The 22,321-nt window shown below is 38.6% G+C and overlaps 1 protein-coding gene across 3 annotated transcripts in view; it reads left to right on the top strand.

Annotated features, from left to right (window-relative positions):
- Window positions 1-22,321, top strand: part of lgr4 (leucine-rich repeat containing G protein-coupled receptor 4) — a 71,826-nt gene that overhangs the window by 39,117 nt on the left and 10,388 nt on the right. For 2 of the 3 annotated variants that reach the window (XM_016552836.1, XM_016552837.1), the window contains exons 6-18: window positions 5,147-5,362; window positions 7,242-7,313; window positions 8,572-8,640; window positions 9,149-9,220; window positions 9,336-9,407; window positions 9,846-9,914; window positions 10,136-10,207; window positions 10,893-10,958; window positions 11,071-11,142; window positions 12,329-12,400; window positions 12,672-12,797; window positions 13,070-13,167; window positions 13,323-13,379. In XM_016552836.1, the coding sequence (XP_016408322.1) occupies window positions 5,147-5,362; window positions 7,242-7,313; window positions 8,572-8,640; window positions 9,149-9,220; window positions 9,336-9,407; window positions 9,846-9,914; window positions 10,136-10,207; window positions 10,893-10,958; window positions 11,071-11,142; window positions 12,329-12,400; window positions 12,672-12,797; window positions 13,070-13,167; window positions 13,323-13,379 (1,133 nt within the window). Of the gene's footprint in view, window positions 1-5,146; window positions 5,363-7,241; window positions 7,314-8,571; window positions 8,641-9,148; window positions 9,221-9,335; window positions 9,408-9,845; window positions 9,915-10,135; window positions 10,208-10,892; window positions 10,959-11,070; window positions 11,143-12,328; window positions 12,401-12,671; window positions 12,798-13,069; window positions 13,168-13,322; window positions 13,380-14,513; window positions 16,627-22,321 lie in introns of those variants that run through there. The other variant, XM_016552835.1, reaches the window with a different exon arrangement.

Here is a 22,321-nt window from a genome sequence, read left to right on the forward strand (position 1 = left end):
AACATTAAAGCATGTCAACATATTCTGTTACACCAAATACACAAAATAATGATCTTTAAAAAAGCATCATATGACCCCTTTAAGCGCCAAATAAGCATATTAGAATGATTTCTGAAGGATCACGTGACACTGAAGACTGGAGTAATGGCTTCTGCAAATTCAGCTTTGCCATCACAGGTATAAATTAAATTGTAAAATATTAAAATAAAATAAGAAAAAAGTTAACTTATAATAATATTTCAAAATATTACTTTTTTTACTGTATTTTTTAATCAGATAAATGCAGCCTTGGTGAGCATTTTAAAGACACTTCTTTAAAAAATATTAAAGTCTTACTGACCCCAAACTGTATTTGTGATGGCAAAAAGGTTATCATAATGGTGAAAATATGAATGGTATATTTTAGGCCAGTTACCTAAAATATATGTTTTCCCTTATCACACTTTTGTTTTTCATGGGTAAAAAAGACAATTCAACTGTCTTTTTTTTACTCAAGCCTGTCCAATGCTTTTTTTCCAGACCCTTCTGATTGACAGGCCATAATTGGCTCAGATCATTGGCTGTTTGGCTGATCATTGCTTGTTGCCTATGTCGGACAATCAATTTATTTGCCAATACAGATGATAAGCTTATACTGTACATTGGTGCATTGCTTTTTTTTTTTTTTAATCAGTCCATGTCATTTTGTCAGTTACCTGTTTAGTGTTATGATAGTAATGATCTTATGTATTTCATCAAGAAATAGTTACATAGTAATGTCTCAGATGCATTAGTGTTTCTGTAACTTGCATGGTTTGTTTGTGTGTCTGTCCTCTAACTTTGTCTCAACGAGACTTAGTCCAGCTGCTGTTTCTGCTGTGGGACAATGTATGTTTAAAAAATCAGCTCTCAACCATTATCAACTCTCCAGATCTCTTCGTCTCTCTCTCTATCTCACCCCCTCATGTTGTGTGTTTTTCCTTTTCTTTTTCCCTGTGGTGCTAAAGTAATGTGTTTTGGCACAGTCCGCCTGCTTTTGGATAAGGCCTTAGAGAATGACCTGTCAATCAACGTGCCTTCTGCCCCTCAGCGTGGATGATGAGAGAAAGAGTGGGAATTTAGACAGAGCAGAGGCCAAGGACGAGAGACACATGAGAGAGAGGGAAGGGGGCAGTCCTCCCGGAATGTGTTCACCCTGCAGGCTTTCTGCACAGGTTCTTCAGCTGCATTAATCAGGCTACCAAAAAAACCCCTCCTAATTACAGTAACATTGCTGTGGGGAACAAGGTGGAGACAACGCCTGTAGAAAACACCAGAAAAAAAACCTTTACTTCACCACTTACAGCAGTTCTGCTTTGACAGGTGTTTGAAAGATCGACTAATTAATTTTTGGTTGTAGCTAGTGATGCATTCTGGTGAAAGCTGATACTGAAAACCAAAAAAAATCCCCATTTTAAATTAGCATATGTTTGAAATAACAAAGATTTTTTTATTCGTATTTTACTATTTTTGTGCTTTTGTATATACACTCCCATTCAAAAGTTTTTTTTTTTTTTTAAAGAAGTCTCTTATGCTTACCAAGGCTGCATTTATTTGATCAAAAATACATTATATACAATAATATTCCAAAATATTCAAATATTTTTGTTCCATTTAAATATATATTTTTAATGTTATTTATTCCTGTGATGACAAAGCTGAAATTTCAGCATCAGTTACATTTAATCTTCTAAATTTTCCTGCTTACTATTTTAGTTTAAACCATGATACAATTTTTTTTTAGGATTTTTTGCTAAATAGGAAGTTCTAAGAACAGCATTTATTTTAAAAAAAAATATATAGACAAATTAGAAATGTCATTACTGTCACTTTTGATCAACTGAATTCATCCTGTTCATCAAAATATTGAGCCTAAGCTTTTGAACAATAGTGTATTTGTCTGTCAGCTCTTATCTGTTGTGAATACTCTGCTAAACAGAGAGGTGTGCATGTCTCAACAACTATAAAACTCAACCTCTTTCCTATCAATATATTACCCATTAACAGCCCGTGTTTACATTAAATCTCACTAAAGCTGGATCATGTCATGTGCACACTGCTTTTTCTTCCATGCCAATGATTCTGTTATTGAATTTAAATTTGAAAGGACTGTTTCCGTTTCCTTTTTTCTTTTTACAAATTTTGAAACGTTTTAGCTGGCCAACATTCTTTGCATCCCTAGTTGGAGCAGTTGATGCTATGGATATACTCTAGAAATATGACTGCCTCTCCTCACTCAAACAGTTTCCAAAACCACAATTATAATCTTAGGTCCATCTATAATTTCAAGTGGCTGCCTGTGCCACAGTTTGCAGTGATCCGGTAAAGATCTGTGCCTTGTAACCTCAAAAGTCAATTCTGTGGTTTCCTAGCCAACAGACCAAAGAGCAATTCGTTATCATGAACAATTATCCTTCATCCTTCTTGAGTGTTAAAGCTATGATCTGAAAATGCTTATGAAGTAATAAATCGTAACAAACGTGGAGCTGCTAAATGTGTTACGTTACAACAGCTCCTGTGGCCAAATGTTTCCTTGGAGATCTACATCTTAAATGAATATCCTCTCTGTCTCTCGTCTGTGCCACCCAACCCTTTTGAGTCTCGGTGAATCTTGTACTATATGTGTTTGTTAGTGTGTGCACGCTCGGGTTTGGCAGTGGCTGATGTGTACATGCCTAGATCTGTACGTTCAAAACAAGCAGCATGCACAGCCTTCAGCTGCAGCTGACAGATCCGTATCTCCATAGATAAGAGCCACCTGAGTCGACTCCTGAATTGTGATTCAGTTCAATTCACAAATTAACCGTCCGTTTTGGGATAGATCTATAAGGGACTGTGAATGCCAGATTGTGTCATTCATTCACTGAATTCAGATTGCTTATCACTCACCGGCCCCACATTATGCCCTTTGTGTGAGCTTCATGTCTGTGTAGAGCGGAGAATTAAACATTCTCAAACGTGCCAAAGCCGAAAGTGAGCCAGAGTTCATATCCAAAGCACACGTCAGTTTAGATGATCTCTCACTGTAGTTCACAAATGCCTCGCAGTGCTGAAAAGTTTTCCTAAAGACTTGCACTCAGACAAAAAAGGGGAACAGTACATGCATTAAAAAACTGGTTTTCACTCGCCATGTGCAATCTTTAGTCCTCCTTTCTCAGAATGGCCTGAGAGAGCACTAAAAGTTTATTTAACTAGCGAGACTAAGCTTAAAGTACACTGTACACCCATTACTCCACGCAAGGCTATTGTGAACAATTATGAGCTGTTTATATTTTCATTTGGTAGATCCACAAGACCTCTGTAATATATTTCCATTACACAGAGGCATTCATAATCTCCTCACTGTTTGTCTAACTGTGTATGTTTCTGTTCCCAAATAGTGAGCTGACTATATACATTATGGAACATTTTAAGGCGACATATGCATGTGTAGTGCATGAATCTTTTGCATAGAATGCAGTTGAGACAAGCTCAGTGAAAAAGTGTCAATAGAAGTAGCTCAGTCTAATTAAAAATAGAACAAAATTAGGTGAAAAAGTATGTAATTTTTATGCTTAATGGAGAATCGTGATTAGCTTAGCGATCACTAATCAAATGTTAATCAGTTGAAAGGACCCTGCAGTGTGCTTTGCAAGAGGAATGCTTTTTTTATGATATATAGAGTTGACTATACAACAGATAAATTACTGATTATCCAAATAGCCAATCAAATCACTGCGCTGAGAAGCTTTGTTGTTATCCACCATTTTAGCTGTCAAACTTACTGAACTGCGACATACAAACCTCCTTTTTTTGGCTAATTTCTAAGATTAAGGTGTTGTTGTGGTACATGTAATTTGGATACTAGGTATTCCAAGAATAAAGAGTTGTTCGGTCTGTTTCCCAAAAGCCAGCCAGTAATCTCAAAAAATGTAAGTGCTGGATCAGGCGGTAGTACAAATAATTTAGCAAATTTTGAATGATCATCCATAAACAAAACAAAGGACCCCATTAGTGTTAGTTACACATTTATCCTTTGTGTTAATGTCAATGATTATGACATGTTGACTGTCCGACTTCTACTGTTATATTTAGTGTTTCAACATAACAACTTGGTACAATTTTTTATTTTTTGCATTATTATAAATTTGAAGTAATTTATTCCAAAATCGTCAGACACATCACCAAACGAGGAGACTTGTGATGTCATTTTGTTCGATGGACAAAGATAAAGCCTTTAAAAATTGAGTAATTGTTGTCGTGAGGTCAGTTCAGTCATTTCTGAGGTTCTGTTTGAGTTAGGATATCTAGGTAGGCATTAGACAGCTCAGCTAAGTCTGGTAACTTAGGTGACTGTGTGTGACTGTGTGTGTGTGTGTGTGTGTGTGTGTGTGTGAGTGTTCCCATACTTAAAGTTTCAGTGAAAAGGTTATAAAGCTTAGTTCTTGTTCTAACTGAGATCTACACCTACGCATGCTCTATCCTTTTGTGTTTTTAATTGTACAATCTTCAGGGGAGGGAGAGTATAGCTTAGTCAGTGTCAGCCGTTCATAAACAGGAAGTCACCACCCCACCAGTATTACCCATCAAACCCTTCCTCCCTATGATTAGCTCCCATTCCAAATCTCAGTGCCCTGAAACTTAGAATAGAAAATTGAAATAGAAAATTCTCCACGTGACTTGTGCGCTTTATTCATAGTCTTCTGAGGTCATGTGCAACTCACACTTGTTAATAAGTATATCCATACTGAGTCAGATCTTTTAAGCATCCACAGTATTTGACACAGCACTGTTTATTTCGGTCATTAGCCCTCAGGCCTGAAAGGTGTGGTCCTCTTTTCTCATAAACCCATTGAAGGGGCCCCTTAGTGGGGCCAGTTTTGAGGTTCCCACCTGGGCTGTGTGAAAAAGGGAGGCCAGTGCAGTGAGATCATGGAAATGGCTTGTGTTTCTGTAACAGCACAGTGTTCGGAGACTGAGTGCTAACTGATGTTTTAGCACCTACTTGATAGCACACTGTTATTCCCAATATGCACGCTCACCCAGTGGCGTGTTTGTCGAAGCGTCTGTTTCATTAAGTAAAACATTTTCAACTCATTTATGCTCTATCCACATCACGCTTAGTAAACCTCTTCCACGATCTGTGCAGGCGGTTGGATGCTAACCACATCACGTCAGTGCCTGAGGACAGTTTTGAGGGTCTGCAGCAGCTCAGGCACCTCTGGCTAGATGACAACAGCCTGACTGAGGTTCCCGTCGGGCCCCTACGGCACCAGTGTAACCTGCAGGCCCTGACGTTGGCCCTCAACAGGATCACACACATCCCTGACAACGCCTTTGCCAATCTCTCCAGCCTAGTTGTTCTGTGAGTACTTTGCCGTTTTGGTCCCACACACTAGAGGAATTCATAAGATCCTGCTTTTAACACTGATAAATTTACCTTCCCTTGTTGCCCTTTAACACACGTCAGTTAAATCCATCAATGCGCTACACTAACTGTAGTCCTAGGTGGCTCGTAAAACACTCATACAAATACACTTGCACATGGTTAAGTAGTACACATGCAAGTAAACAGTGGCGTGGATGGGCGAGTTTAGAGAGAAAACAGGGGAAAGCAAAATGGACCCTTGTGTCTTGCAAAGTCAAACAGAGGCTATAGACCCTCTCTCTCTCTTTCTCTCTCTCTCGCTCTCCCTGTGCCTTACTTCTGGAAGCTTCTATGTGGGTCTGATTTACCAATTACATTCCAGCTGCTGGAAAATATTTGTCTTAGGAGTGGAGGCCAATTAATCCGTTAAGTAGACTGAACAAACACACAGACCTGTACGGTGAAGTGCTCAGCAAAACGGCTGAGGAGTTATCTTCCAGGGACAGAAAATGTTTGTGTTGGTGTTCTGCTGAGAAGTGCATATTTTTAATGACCGGAAAATTCAAGCGAAATAGACATCCCTTGTCATCTGAACAGTTATAAATTGACAAATTGATTCTGCATAGATGAGATGCTATTCTTTTACAGGGTTTCTGCTGGTCTTAAAGTCTTAATTCGCCCTTCCATAAATTATGGCCTAAAAAGGCCTTACGTTTATAAAGTCATGGCATTAAATGTTTCATTCAGTGCAAAACATGAATGTCTTGCTGAGTATTTTTGTTTTGTTTTCCAATACAAATATCTAAACATCCTTAAATCAAGATACATTTACTTGAGATGCAACTTGAACATATGAAGTCTTTTTGTTCTGAGAAATTGAAGTTTATACCTAAAGAAACATCTATTAATGGGATACGAATTAAGTTAATTTAATTTGATTTAGGTTGAATTAAGTTGACATTGGCAGATATTTGTTCTTGTTTTAGTCGTTAATTAGCTTCATTTTAATCAGTTTCTCAAAAAACAAGACTTCTTATTTTATTACATTTTGCTTCTCGGGTAAATTAATCTTGATTTAAGAATCTTTTTGCACATAAAACAAAACAAAACTACTGAGGAAGACACTTTTTTGCAGTAGTTTTTGCAGAAGGTACAGTGAAATATTCTACTGGTTAGGAGCAGAAGTTTTCAAGCCATGCTTTGTTTTTTAAATAAATTAAAAAGTAATGAAGATTTGATGTATTCTATTCAATTTATTATATGTGGTTGTGCTCCGTTCAATTTATTGCTTACATTTTCTTTACTTGGTCATAAAAAGTCTTAAATTTACCTTCATAAAACCTGTAGAAATTAGTTTAATCTCTTATTATATTCATTATAAGATTATTAGATTATATTCACTATAGCATTAGTGATGTGTGTTATATTGGTACCTTATTGATTATTGACAATAACAATTTTTAATGTAGTGTTTTATATTGATATTTGATATTTAATAGTGCATGCTCATTTCCCTTATTTTTATATTTAGTTCACCTTTGCCATCATCTAATGCCTCCTAAAGTAAAAAAAAATAATAATAATAAAGTCCTAAAGTCCATCTAATGCCTCCTGATCACCTAAAGTTAATCTTTAAAATTAACTTAATTATTTAATAACATTTTTAAATGTAATCTTTAGCAAAACTCGAAATGAATATCTCTTTTTCTTATATTATAACGTTATTATATATTCTAACGTTATACCTGATTTATATTTTATTTTGAATTAATTTAGACAAAAGGTATAGAATTTTAATTTTTGTCCGTTGGTTGTGTGTACGTTAATGAATGTCTAAATTATTGCTTCTAAAAGCTTGTTTGCCCATGTTGTTCAGGCATCTACACAACAATCGAATCCAAGAGATTGGAAAAAACTGCTTTAATGGGCTGGACAACCTGGAGACATTGTGAGTTCCCCTTCACCTACATGTGTAGCCAGCCACACTTCCTGTCATTAAAGAGATTGTAAGCGCATGTAACACTACATTTATATCTGCTGCAGTGGGTCTGTCATCAATAGCATCATGCTACATAATTTTACAAGAGATTGTATGTTGGTACAAGTATAGTTATGCAGTGTTTGGTAGTTATCTGCTGCTCTAGCGCCCTCTTATGCAAGACTCAGGGTTGCAGAGAATTTCTGTAAGGATGCTTTAAGCTGAGAGCAGAGGTTAAGGCCGAGGGTGTAATCCTTGAACCTTGAGCCTGAAATGTTACCTCATGCATTTCATTATGAATAAAAAGCATGTGTTATGCAAGAAGTGTCAAAACATGGATATGTAGAGGTTTATGACTTAATAGCATTTGTAAACATTTTATTACGTAGCATAGCCGAGTCCCTCTTTGACACTCAGTACGTGCAAGTTGTTATTCTGAAAGTCATTTTAGAGTGTAAAACAAAGTAGTTGACTTATAAAAGTTAGTTCAAATAAATAGTAATATGCATTTTCTCAATGTATTTTGATGTGATCAGAGATCAACCTAAAACCCGGCAACACTAATGAGTCATTACTGCTTCACTTGAATTGAGTTAAGCAGGATTTACAGTATACCGATAAAGGACAAAGGAGTCTTTTCAAGACCTTCGGCTTTACCTTATTGCCTCCGTCCTTTCTCTCCACTTACCACAGTTCGTTTAGCAAGCATCCACCGCGTCAGGGAGGAAGAGGCGAGGGGAAGGCAGATAGCCATCGCTGACTCTGCTTTATTTACTTATTCTGACCATAATTAGGACAGGATGAGGACACGCCAACGTCCTGTGGCCCTAGGGAGGAGAGTGGGACACCGGACAGGGGCATTAGAGGGTAGAGAGGAAGTATCATGCCAGGCTGTGTATCATGTGGCAGCTGAGACAAACAATAACACACTGAAGAAATCAGCAGACTGGCTGTCCATACTGGCCTCTGTAAACAGCACAGTCGATTTCTCTAAACAGGTTTTCTTTTTTTGTCTTTTAGCCAAAAATTATCTTCAGTTATGGTTCTCTTGTCTTTCTTTAAACATAGAGCGGCAACTGAAATAGCCCTTATTATACGGCTTTATTAAATATACAGTACAAAGAAAGTATAAAGAACAATAAAAGTTGCTTTAGCTTAAGTGTTTAGTTTTCACAAGGGAGGTTTTATCCTAATGTGACTAACTTTCATCTGTGCTGTCTCCTTTTAGGGATCTAAACTTCAATAATCTGAAGACCTTTCCAGAGGCCATTCAGACGCTGCCCAAGCTGAAAGAACTGTGAGTATCTCCAAACACACACACACACACACTCCAACACTCATTTACAGTCATTCCAATCATTCCTCTCAGACACTTGACTTTTGATGTGGATGGCTGGTGTTGTTATATCATAGTTTGACATTTCGGATTAATGAACCTCTATTACAGAGAGGAAAGGACATCAAATTGGTGTGAAGTTTCAGGTGCTTCTTTCATCATTTTAAAGTTGTTCTAAAAAGGAAGTCCTTTTAAAAGTCTAGAATAGTGAAAAAAATCAAGGGTCCCAAACAGGTGTCTGTTAACCTCTTCACCATTGTGTTTTGAAATCCAGAGAGCTTGAAAAAAATAATCACTTGTGCCAAGCTGCCATCTAGTGTTGAGAATTAGAACTGCTTCATAATTTTGAGCTGTGATCAGTGATGTAACAGTAATGAATCCCGAGGGAAAATATCTCATCTCACAGAGCTTCTTAAAGATTTCTAGCTTAATGATTTCATAATGTGTTTAATTTTTCCCTGTTTGCCAGTGGATTTCATAGCAACAACATTGCATCTATCCCTGAGGGAGCTTTCCGTAGGAATTCCCTGCTCCGCACAATGTAAGCAAACGCTGATCCCACTGTCACGAAACACACACACACAGTCTAGCTGAAATATTGTGATTTATTTATTTATTTTGTTGGCTATAAACATCCATTATATCTGTGTCTGCAGCCATCTTTTTGACAACCCGCTCTCCTTCGTGGGAACCACTGCTTTCCAGAACCTGTCAGACTTGCACTCTTTGTAAGCAGAACCATTATTCAGTCATTGTTCTGGAACTGAATTAATTACACTCACATTGACACCTGTCACTTAAATGCTCGTTTGCATATTTACAGTGTTTACTTGCTTTTATATGTTAATTTCTGTTTATTCAACCTTATAGCAATTAGTCACACCAAAATTACAATGATGTTGTTCCAAACTAGTATGATTTTTTTTTCTTTCCATGAAACGATAAAGAAGGTTTTTAGTTATTTTTGTATTTTTTGTATATTGCACTTTTCCATTTAATAAACTATATATCATAGTGTTTTCCCCCTTTATTTGGAGCTTTACAGCATTCCTATTTACTTTCATTATATGGAAAAGAGCAAGTCAAAGTTTCTGCTAAGCTTTTCTTTTTATGTTGAATTAATGAACATAGTATTTTCATTTTCTTTCATTCGTTATATATTTCAGAATGCTGCGTGGTGCCAGTATGATGCAAGATTTCCCCAGCCTGACTGGAACAATAAATCTAGAAAGCCTGTGAGTTTATTTTACACGGCATAAGCATACACAAAAAACAGTGTCAGTTACAATAAAAACCAAGTTTCCTAATATGGAAAAGTCACACAGCACAGCCTGAAATGATAATAAATGACAAAAATGTAAGTCATTTCATTTAAAACCAGTCATTTATTAAAGTTTGAAATACAGTATAAATTAAGCAAAATTCACACAAGACTCACGTCTCTTGTGTTGTCCAGGACTTTAACAGGAACCAAAATCAGAAGCATCCCAGCAGACCTGTGTGAGGATCTGACTGTGCTGCGTACACTGTAAGTCATACTTAACACATGAATATGGTTTATAATTCAGTTCCACTCTTATACTGCTGACACAACAGTGTAATACATCAGAGACACACACAAAGATAATAGCACTAAATTGTAACCACACACATTAGCATGTTTTTAAGCAGTGACATACTACTCATAACAGTTTGTAACACATGTCAGTAAAATGTCCATGAGTGCCCAATGATGTGCCAGTTACAGCCTCGAGCGCTCAGTAATTAATCATCAGTCACAGGCCCCCTAACACACAAAGGTTAGCCGTCACTCAGAACACTGAGTGTCACAGAAAAGCCTTCAAGCCGGTGCTGTCATTCAAGAAACTAACATATGCTCGGCATGTCAGTCATAACCAAACACTCCCCTTTCAGTCTCCGCTTCAAATACACACAGACACACTCCATCACGCACAAGCGCAGTGTGCGTCAGTCAGGCGTCATCCACCTCACAGGCCCGTGCGCAGTGGCCTGTCAGAGGCACAGCTGCAGGGGGACGTTTTAAAGTGATGTCTAATGACCTCCCGGAGGAGAGCGAGCCAGAGGCAGGCCTGCTTCCAGCCTGACTGCTGTAACACATAACAGATCCTTTAGTTCCTGTCTAAACTTCATCAAAACAGTTCCATTCCTCACAAGCTCAGTGTCTCAACATTTGTGTGTGTTTGTTCTGACAGGGATCTTTCCTATAATGAGATTGAAGACCTGCCGTCCTTTCAGGGCTGTGTTAGACTGCAGGATATGTAAGTTTGGTTATCATGCGACATACGCAACTTTGAGTTCTTGAAGTTTGAATTCATTATGTTTATGAGTAGACACTGACGTTTTTCTGTTTTTTAATTATGTGCTCTGCAGAAGTCTACAGCATAACCAAATCCGGCAGATAGACAGAGGAACTTTACAGGGCATGTCCAGCCTTAGAGTGCTGTAAGTAATCACAATTTTCATAAATGAGCCATAAATGTATGTATATGGAAATGATAATGTGAAGTCAGTAGGTCATTATCATGAAATAATCCCAGACAGGGTGATCAGTCCTGTTTTAGATTATCCTACATTATTCCACTTATTACATGGCTACTTGCCACATAAATAAATAAATGGACATGAAATATTGATTTGAATTGAAAAGATTTTATTATACGAGAAGAAAGAGACCATGGAGTGGTACAACAGAGAGACCTGAAACTATAGCACACTGTAGGAAACTGTTTGCCAGTGAAACTGTCAATTATGCAGTTCAGTGCTGATTATACATACAATATTTCACCACAGAATGCTGAAATTAACCAATAAGAATAAAGTATCCCATAAAGTCTTACAATATGTCAAAATTCTAATTTGTATGAAATGCATATAAAGCCATTGTGAAAAAGCTTAACCTTAGTTCAATATTGAGTTCTGTACTAATATTGTAGATGGTCTAATGAACTATATTTCTAATCATAACAATAATAATAATTGTATCATGAACATATTTAACGGAATATTTTAGCTTAAACTACTGTTCAGGGTTTAGGGTCAGTAAAAATTAGTTTTTTAAGAAGCCTTGAATAAGGCTGCATTTATTTGATCATAAATACAATAAAACAATATTGTAATATTGTAAGTAATAATATAATTATATCATATAAATATCTATATAATACATGATTTATATGGTAATGTTGATTTTTAAGCAGTCATTACTCCAGTCTTCAGTGTCACATGATCCTTCAGAAATCATTCTGATCTGCTGATTTGGTGCCCAAGAAACATTTCTTATTATTGTCATTGTTGAAAACAGTTGTGTTGCTTAATAATTTTTCCACATTAAAATGTGCTACTTTTACTGTACTGTATATTGCTTTTGTCGCTGTTTTATAAAAGCAGTAAGTTACAAGAGGCCCTATATTACAGTCATTTTTACCATGGTTAAGAGGGCTTCCAGGCTATGGTAAAATGACCAGTTTATGACTTTTTTAATTAAATGAACAGCAGTTCAGTAATCACACTCTGACTGATCTCCTCATAGTGAGCTCGCACAAAGCTTGTCCTAAATTCTGAATCTTTACCCAGAGCCATCTGTACATGCTTAGCCTGTGTATCTGTTTGTTTTCTTACCACTCTACAGAGACCTGAGCAGAAACCAGATCAAGTTCATCCACAGTGATGCTTTCCTTTCTCTCAGTGCTCTCACCAACCTGTAAGTGTTCAGTCATAATTATTCACATTCATTGCATTTTAGTGGAAAAAACTGCTGGGGAATTGAAATATAATTGTCATGATTTAATGTATCATACATTGCTGTTCAATTACTTAAAGATATTAAAAGTCCTTTGATGCAGTTTCTCCACTAGAGTGCCTCTGATTAAACAACAAAGCCATACGGGGCTTTCTTGTGTGTGTGTGTGTGTGTGTGTGTGTGTGTGTGTGTGTGCATGAATATAATTGCCTTTTTTCCATCATGCCATTAGGGATCTCAGTCTGAACTCCCTAGCCAGTGTTCCTACCGCAGGACTGAGTGCACTGAACCAGCTTAAACTGACTGGAAACGTGGAGCTGAGGAACGGCCTAATGTCTAAGAGTCTGCCTAAACTCAGGTTAGAGCTCTTCACAGCTCTACTCATGAGCCGTGACTGATTACAGGTCATTAAGGTTGCTCCTGTGTCCCAGTTCAGTTTATATGAATAATGACGTGACGTCCCCACCTTCACCCGTCGTACTCTGTAATCACACTTACAGTGTTCTCAAGAAACCAGAGAGACCTTGAGCCTTTCTTTGATCAAACCCCAGATAATTAAGTAACTCTTTGGGTCTTCCAAAGCAGTTTGTCTCTCTCTCTCGCTCACTCTCTCTCTCTTTGTCCCCACAGGTCTATAACGGTTCCCTATGCATACCAGTGTTGTGCTTTTGTGGCTTGTGACAGTGCAGTTAACTCAGCGGAGGATGACGAGCGGAGAAATGCATTTGGTATGACTTTTTGGTGTGCACTATAATGCAGTTCAGCTCAGCTGCTTGCTGCTTTGGTGTTTGTGGCGGCATGTGATTGAATGAAGTGGTCTGGCTGTATTTATGTGTGGTATTATGTTTCTCTTAGCTGACATGCATATAAATATATATGTTAGGTGGCGAGGAGGAGATGGAAAGGATTCCTCTGGTCATGCACTGTTCACCATCACCCGGTAAATACAAAATAAGTCTATTTTTCTCTCCTTTTGCTATAGCTAGAGAACTCTGGATAATGAAATGTTACGAGATACAGATTAAAGTCACATAGCACTCTGGGTAATGAAATGTTACGAGATACAGATTAAAGTCACATAGCACATGCATTCTATGTAATAGGGATGCACAATACATCTGTATCGTATTATGCTTTGTTTTTATTTGGTATCACAGAATATTAGATATTTATTGGCTGGTAGTGGATATTTAAATTCCAATTTCCACTATTTTAACATTTAGATTATATAAAGATCACATAAAGATCTTTAAAAACACTAATAATTGAATTGTAATCAACGCTTGTAATCTCAAAATTAATATCAGATTTTTTTATACTGTACATTATAATGTTGTGACGCTTAAATTCACTTGTAACATTTAAAATGATTCTTTTAAATTTACACAAAATAGTATAGAATTTTCATATCTGGCATTACACGAAATCAGGTTATTGGCCGTTACATGAAAATAATTACCTGCTTATCGTAGTTGTAACTAATAATAATATCTGTGCATACCTAATGTGTACACTGCCTTTCAAAGGTTTGGGGTCAGTAAGATAAATTAAATTGATCAAAAGTGACAGTAGAGACATTTGTAATGTTACAAAAATATATATATATTTTAAATAAATGTTGTTCTTATGAGCTTCCTGTTCAAGAAGCAGCACAACTGTTTTAAACATTTGGTGCTTAAGAAACATTTCTTATTATTATGAAATTAGCATGTTAGAATGATTTCTGAAGGATCATGTTACACAGAAGGCAGGGGTAATGATACTGAAAATTCAGCTTTGCATCACAGGAATGAATTACATTTTAAATATATTTTACATTGTAATATTATTTCACAATATTACTGTTTTACCGTATTTTTTGGTCAAATACATGCAGCCTTGGTGAGCATATAAGAGACTTCTTTCAAAAACATCAAACTAACCCCAAAAATTTTGAACGGTAGTTTAAGTTGTTTGAGATTTTTATTTATTTATGTATTTATTTTTTCACAAACATTTTTTAACATTGTGAAATGTTGATTTAGCTTCTGATGCACCTCTCATACTTCGGCTCTCTGTGGTTTTCCTCTTTCAGGGGCATTTAAACCTTGCGAACACTTGTTGGGAAGCTGGATGATCCGATTGACTGTGTGGTTCATCTGCCTGGTGGCGCTCCTCTTCAACTGCCTGGTCCTCGCCGCCACCTTCTCCCCACACACCTCCCCTCTCTCCCCGGCCCGCCTCCTGGTGGCTCTCCTGGCCTCTGCTAACCTGCTGACAGGGGTCTACGTGGCAACACTGACACTCCTGGACGCGGTCACCTGGGGCTCATTTGCCGAGTACGGCGTGTGGTGGGAAACAGGCGCCGGGTGTCAGGTGGTGGGCTTCCTCGCAGTGTTCTCCTCCGAGTGGGCCGTCCTACTGCTGGCTTTAGCTGCGGTGGAGCGTTGCTTGGCTGTGAGGGCTCTAATGGGGAAGGCGGGAGCTCTGAGGTCCAGTGGCCAAAGGAGGGAAAGACGAAGGAGATTTGGTATCACAGCACTCTTGTTGGGATTGGTATCTGTTGCAGCGGCCTGCCTCAGTCTGTATCACGGATCAGCCATGGGCTCTCCTCTCTGCCTGCCCTTCTCCGGAGGTCCCGGACCAGGCCTGGGGTTCACAGTGGCCCTGGTGCTAATGAACACACTAGCGTACCTGCTGAGCGCGGTGGTCTATACGCGGTTATACTGCAGGTTGGGCCGTGCCCAGCTGGCTGACCCCGAGCAGGCCGGGTCTGTGAGGCACATCGCCTGGCTCATCTTCACCAACTGCATCTTCTTCTGTCCGGTGGCGGCTTTCTCTTTCGCTCCCTTGCTGGCCGGGACCAGTACTGCAGTGGGCGGACCAGAGATGGCCAAATCCGTGACGCTCATATTCTTTCCTCTCTCTGCCTGCTTGAACCCCGTGCTCTACGTCTGCTTCAGTCCCTCCTTCAGATACGACTGGCTTCGCCTTAGAGGACGGGGGCGGGCCGGAGGTTGCGGCGGGCTGGTCGGGAAAGCGGTTACCAAAGGGACGGTAGCAGGGGGTTCGGCGGCATCCGACGATGGCGAAGGCCTGTCTAGCGACTGCGGAATGTACACGAAGCTCCACAGGGACACTCGGGGAATGTGTGAACACTGTGACGCCGCCCTTCACATCAGCACGTCTTCCTCTTCTGCTTCCTCCTCTTCCTCAGCTTGCAGACATTTAGTGAAGTCCCACAGCTGCCCGGCCTTGATGGCAAACACACCCCAGTGCTTGAGCTCAGAGGGGTACTGGCCCGACACCGGGACCCTTTCCGCTCAGTCGGAATATGGGGACGAGGGCGATTCGTTCGTGTCGGACAGTTCGGAGCAGGTGCAGGCGTGCGGCCGAGCCTGTTTCTGTCAGAGCCGCGGTCTCCCTTTAGTACACTACTCTTATAACATCCCCCGCATGACAGACTGAGCTCACAGCCCCGAGCACTCACACACTCACTTCCTAACACAGTCCTCCAGGGTGTGGAGTGTCCCTGCTCCTCAAGGACAGAGAACAGGGAGGGGCTGAACACGTGGCTGCAGAGCTGTGGAAACGCAAACAGACCGGAAGCACTTTCTCTCTTTTCACACTTGTGAGTATGTGTGTGTATGAGTGAATGTAGACCGAATCCATGAAAAGGGAATCTAACGATACAGAAAGACTCACTGAGCCAAATGTTGTCAGCAAACAATACGTCTTGTTTTCTGTTTCCCGTCCCCCTCAGCCAAATTCGGTTGCATCGGCACCCAGGGCTGATTGACGGCAGATGGACACAGTGATCTTATCTCCCAGTGCCTGCCTTTCAGTTTGCAAGAGAGTAGAACTTGTCTGTTTATTTTCTTGGGGCATTTTTAGAAAAGAAATATATATTTTCCCTTTTATTCTTACAAATGTTTGTCCTTTTGATTTAAAGCAGGGATATATGTGTCACTGTTTTTAGTGATGTCGATTCTTTTTCTCTTATTTCTTCTTGTCATCATAAGTCCTGACTGTGGCAGGGGATCCCGTTCTATGTAGCAAAGTTCCTCCCTATACTGGATTTCCAGTATGCCGATGAGAATGTAATCTACAAGTTTATGTTCATGCTGTCTTGTGTTCCCTCACAGTTCATGGTGGCTGTTATTTTTAAAAAAGCATTAATTCCTTTTAGGGATGCGCCGATCCGATATTCATATCGGGTATCGGCTCCGATAGTGCCATTGAAGGCGGATCGGAGCATCCCTAATTCCTTTCTTGTTGATTATTCTAAAAGTGATCCTAAAATCACAATCATCTCCTTCAGCTAACTGAGTTATCCAGTAATGCCAGTACAGAACTGTTTGTTAAAAGAAATTGTCTTTAATTTAAGTTCTAAAATGACATTTGGATATCTTGACCAGAGCGCTTCCTTAATCACTAGTAAGTTTCTAATAATTTATTGCAAGACAAGGAAATGCTTTGATGAATGAATGGCAAACTACACTTATTTTATTCTGCTATTATTCCTGACAATTATGTCACTAGAACATTTCAATATGTATTTTGTACACTGGGTAGAGTAAAAAAAAGGGTTTTTGTATATTAGAGCTCCTTCCTGTCCAGATCATCTGACTATACAGCTTACTACATTAAACACAAAAAGGGATTCACCAGTATTAAGATTCTGGCCAATATGAGAAGACAATGATTATTTTATGTTATGGTTGATAAACTATAAATGGCCGATATTAATATTTATACTATTATGACTAAATTAAAATAAAATGCTAAAAGCGAAAAAATCTATTGTTTTAAAAAAACAATATAATACAACATTTTAAGATTTGCTAAATATTACATTTAACAGTGTTACTGAATTATTAGTGTTTTTAAAGATAAACTTTAAGTGAACGTTTAATGCTGGCAAAAGTAATCTAAATGTTAAAATAGGAAGTAAATATCCAATATTCTTCAATCCAAATGTAATACTTTTTTTTTTTTTTTACCCTGAAAGTTGTGCATCCTTGCACAAAAACAGGTTAAACCCTGTCCTTATAAAACCCCTTTTTTTCTCTCTACACTTTACATCCATACAGTAGCAGTTGTTTGATCAGCTGTATGATATATTGATGTTCAAGTTGCCAGTAAGCTATGTCACGTGGGATGGACAAGGGGACCAAAATGTGTCTTTGTGTTCAGGAATATAGAACAACGTTTCATCATCATGATTCCATTTGTACACCTTTGTCCATGTATGTTCAGGAATTCAAGTGAAAAGAAATGCGTGTTTGTTTGCCTTAGATACCGAATGTCAACACCTTCCTTTGGTCTTCTAACATGTTTGCAAAGTGGATGCCATTATGCCAGTCATATAAGCTCTGGCATCAACTGACAAGCCTTGCAGGTCGTAGCTAATAGAACTGACAGAATTCCAAATCATGTGTCTATGCATGTGTGTGTGAGAGAGATCTGAATGTGTGTGTGTACTGTGTATGTGACGTTTAGAGATGCCAGTGTGTTGTAAATTATTCTTGTAGGACACATCTACTCAAAAATGGGATGCATTGTCTAACTGTGGAAGCTACCTCTTCAACCGTAGCGGCTGCCAGTAGTGAGTAGTACAGTACATGTGGTTACGTTTTCATGTTTATTTTGTTGGAATGATTGCTTGCGCTGTAAATACATCTAGTTGTACGTTCTCGCTGAATGAGTCACGCGTTAGTTTGTACTGGGAGAAAATGACATTATGTATACAGACATTTTTTGTAAACCAAACTATATAAACTGATTCGCTTTAAAAGACGGGAGTGCTTGTCCTTTGTTATTAAGTTTCCCTCATGATAGTTTAGTCCTCTTCTGTTTGACGAGTTACATCTGCTTTTTATTCCAATGGAGCTGAAAGGCCCTGACACTGTTCCTCTCACTGATAGATTTAACCGTGCAAAATTATGACTGTCATCCTAAACAGGCTCATCATCTTTATACTACTAACTGCAGCTCCTAAAACTTCACCTTCGTGTCATAACAATGAACATGAGCGCTTTCATCCAAAAATAGCAGCTATCTTCAATATTAAAACATTTCATGTGGTTAATGCATTTAACCTGTCGTGCCATTTAAATACTTGACGAGATTAGTAATTCAATTAATGGAGCATTAGTACGTTTTATAAAGAGAGGAGTGTGTCTACAAAACAATCGTCTGCTCAACCCAAGGGAATTATCTGTTCCCTAAAAGGAAAAACATCACAGCCGGTGCTGTGGAAACGGCTCCGTCAATCAAGCAGGCAGGGCTGGGGAGTGTGGAACCGCCAAACACTGCCAGAAGGCAGAGGGAGGGATTCTTAATAAAGGGCAGTCGATTCTTCTTTTTTTCCTCCTTAATTTCCCATTTATCAGTCTCCCAATGCTTAACTGGAGGGGCGGAATAAGAGAATTTCAAGTAGACCCCCTGGAGCTCATCGTAGAGTTGCGAAAACATCTCAGTGGGAATCTTTCCTAAGGTGGCCATAATTGTACCAACCACTTAAGCGTGAACGCTTTCTGCAATAAACCGTATTACAGTCACGCTGGTTAACACTTGATAAACTGCCATCTTTCTCCAAACTTATAGTATGTAATATTAGTTGTACAGATCTGCGCAAGCCTTCTTCTGAACAGGGCTGATCTTACCTGACTTACGGTCCACAGTTTGGTGTTTGAGGAGATCTATGGTGTTCATTGAAGACCTCACTGGGTGTGTTGAATGGATAGCTTTGATTAGGCAGGGGTGAGAAGGAATAGCCTGCCATGATTTGTTATTACCTTAATGTTCCTGGTGATAGACTAAACCCATCCAGGCTGAGAAAAAGACTCATTACTAAGACTAATATCACCGTCGGTACTAAATATACGGCTTGTGACAGGCAATTCAACATGTAATTAGTGATTCTGACAGGAGGGAGGCTTCATATGCTCCGGCTGGTTGTGGCTTGTGCGTGCCTCTAGATGGCAGTGCCGTTTAGCTGGTTTCTAACAGTGACGCTTTCTCATCTCCGTGCTACTTCAGCTTTACATTAAACGCAGGAGATTTTCCCCAGCTGCTGAGAGCCTCTGATCTTTCCAAATGTCCTCCTGTAACCTTCATATGTAAGTGCACACTGCATATGGACCTGCTTAGCCATCACATTAGCCTAGCAGAGAAACCACCTGCTAACATACTTGAGGTGGGCTAATGTAAAGCACCTACATGTACGTAACATTAGGCTGATGTCGCTCAGCCTAATAGCGTATATGTTTAAAAAAAATGTCTCAAAAAGTCTTTACGGCTCTGTATGTGCCGTCATCTAGCTTCAAGAGTCATGTAAATATGCTCCAGGTTTATGAGCTGTTGTGTAGTTCTGTCGTCTCCAGTATTTATTTTACTATTTCCAATATCTGGTACTGCTGAAGCAATCAATCTACCATATAAAGATGTATGACATTACCATTTTATAAAGTATTTAGTCTCCAGGAGGGTTGCTATGGTGATACTATGAACTGGAAAGGCTAATATAGCTTCACCTGTTCTCCTGGATCCATTTTCAGTTTACATCTTTAAAAATGACAATACTTACTGTATAGTGTTCTAGTGTTCATACTCATTTGAGTGAGATTAAATGCAAATTATGTTATCTCAGTTGAGAGGTCTGTGACAGATATTTCCATACAAGAATTTTTAATGTTTTGCACATAATCTGTTTATCAGATATCTGTCTTGCCACGCACTCTGGAAAGCTTGAATCATTAATGGAGAACGGCCCGAACAGAGCCATCAGTTCTGCAATTTAGTGAGCTAGAAATCTCCAAGCCTTTAAATTAGGCTTCCTTCACCATGTGCAGAATTTTACAAGGTTTCATTAAACAGAGTCATTAGCACATAAAAGTCATTCAGAGCGCAGTACCAACGGAGCAGCTGAGCCACAAATCTCTCCTAGTGCAGTTTCCGGATAAAGGACAAACTGGGAGGGAGTGACACTGGACCGGAACCAGAGAAAAGAGAAAGTAGCTAAAAGAAAAAACATCTGAACATTGGCGTTCAGAATGTTGATTCTTTCTGGCATGAAATGAATAAGCAAGGGTATCAGTAGAGCTGTCCATCTGGACCTGGAAGAGGCAACATAGGCTGAGTTTGTCAAGAAACTTGAGCTGTTAAAAATAAACCCCCCTCAGTCTGTCGGCTACAAATTCAGTCAGCTGTGGCACACGGTCGAAAATCTCACACACCAAATATAGCTCCACCTTACCTTCCACCCCACCTTTAACCCACTAACATTGTGAAAATGTAATATAAGCTGTGCTGTTTTAGGATTGTTTATATATTATTATTAGCATATTTTGAATGAGCTTTTTGTTTGTATTTTCAATTTTCATTCTAATTAGTAATTTTGTTATGTGATTTTGTCATTTTGATGAGCTTTTTTGGTAACACTTTATTTAAATGCATTATAAAGGGTTATTAAATGGTATAATGCATTACAATTATTCATAATGTGCATTGTAATACATTATGTCTTGTCGGAAATAATTATAACTGAAAGCATAGTGTAACAATGAATTGATAATTGTTATAAAAAATATTAACTGTAATTACAATTATTCATGAGTTTGTACAATGCATTTAAGGTGCATTGCAAGGCCTAATTAATGTCTAATTTTTATTTCTAATTCTAATTTTATTAAGCTTGTTTGATTACTAAGTTTGTTCAAATTTATATTTTATTTTAATTCAGCAAACAGTTTTTAATGGTTTAAAATAACAACATAATGTAATCCAAAGAAAACCTATATAATCCCCCCCCCCAAAACAAACATATTAAAGACAATCTGTCCAATCTGTTTGACTACATTCATTTTTTTTTAAATAATTTTCTCAACAACTACTGCCCAGAATCTAAGCAGTTACTCAAACACCTGTCTATTAGATGCTGACATGCTTAAAATAATTTTGAACAAAAACTAGTATGATGGAAGGTCTCCACCACCAAAATCAATACATAACCACACCAATAGAACATATTTGTCTATACATTTAAACGCACCATAGCTTTATTGTTGTTTGCTTGTTTACTCAAAGTTTAGAATAAATACAGTCAGACAGCGTGTAAACTGCAAGTTAGTTCCAGTTGAATTTTAACGTCACCACTATAACAATCTTTCAGTACAAAGTTAGCATGATTTCTCTCCACTCGAGAGGCTGCTAATTGCACAGTTCATCTCCCTATGGCCTTGTCTGTGGTATCTCTGACAACACGCTCTGCTCATATCAGCAGACATTATTTGATAAAGGGAGCAAAGGGCATGAATGTGCTGAGGGATTAGCGTTCGCTAACATTACAAGGTAATTCACAGTGGCACATCTGCCATCTTGATTGTTTGTAGAGAAAGCACACACCTAATCACACTGAGTTGCCCATTTTCATCTCCCCCTGGCTTTCCTCTCTCAGCGGCTGAAGGTGATCACCACCTCATTGGGGAACGGCTTCAGCTTAGCCACATCCTGCTTATGCAAGCTTATCTCTCGCTGTCAAACATCTCACACAGATGCACCGTGGCAAGGCTCGTTTTTAAGCTCCTGTGTTGATGAGGACAGCTTAAAGTGTGGCATGTAATGTTTTCCCATTTCAAGTTATATATCATTTTGCTAGTGACCGTATACTACGCCATACATATTAGAGCATATTGTGCATAATATTTGTAGATTCAAATAGAAATGTACAACTATTGGGATCTTATTGGGGATACTTGATCATGTTTGACCAATCGCTTGCTCCAGCGGGCGGATATTTCTTTAAAATCATTATCGCCCATTGGAAATGCTGTATATCAGGCTGGTAACTGAAACCACTGTCGTAAACAATGCGCAAATAAGTGTGATTCCATTGGCTGA

This window comes from Sinocyclocheilus rhinocerous, unplaced genomic scaffold (genome assembly GCF_001515625.1).
Source record: "Sinocyclocheilus rhinocerous isolate Xijiao unplaced genomic scaffold, SAMN03320098_v1.1 scaffold225, whole genome shotgun sequence".
Classification (NCBI taxonomy): domain Eukaryota; kingdom Metazoa; phylum Chordata; class Actinopteri; order Cypriniformes; family Cyprinidae; genus Sinocyclocheilus; species Sinocyclocheilus rhinocerous.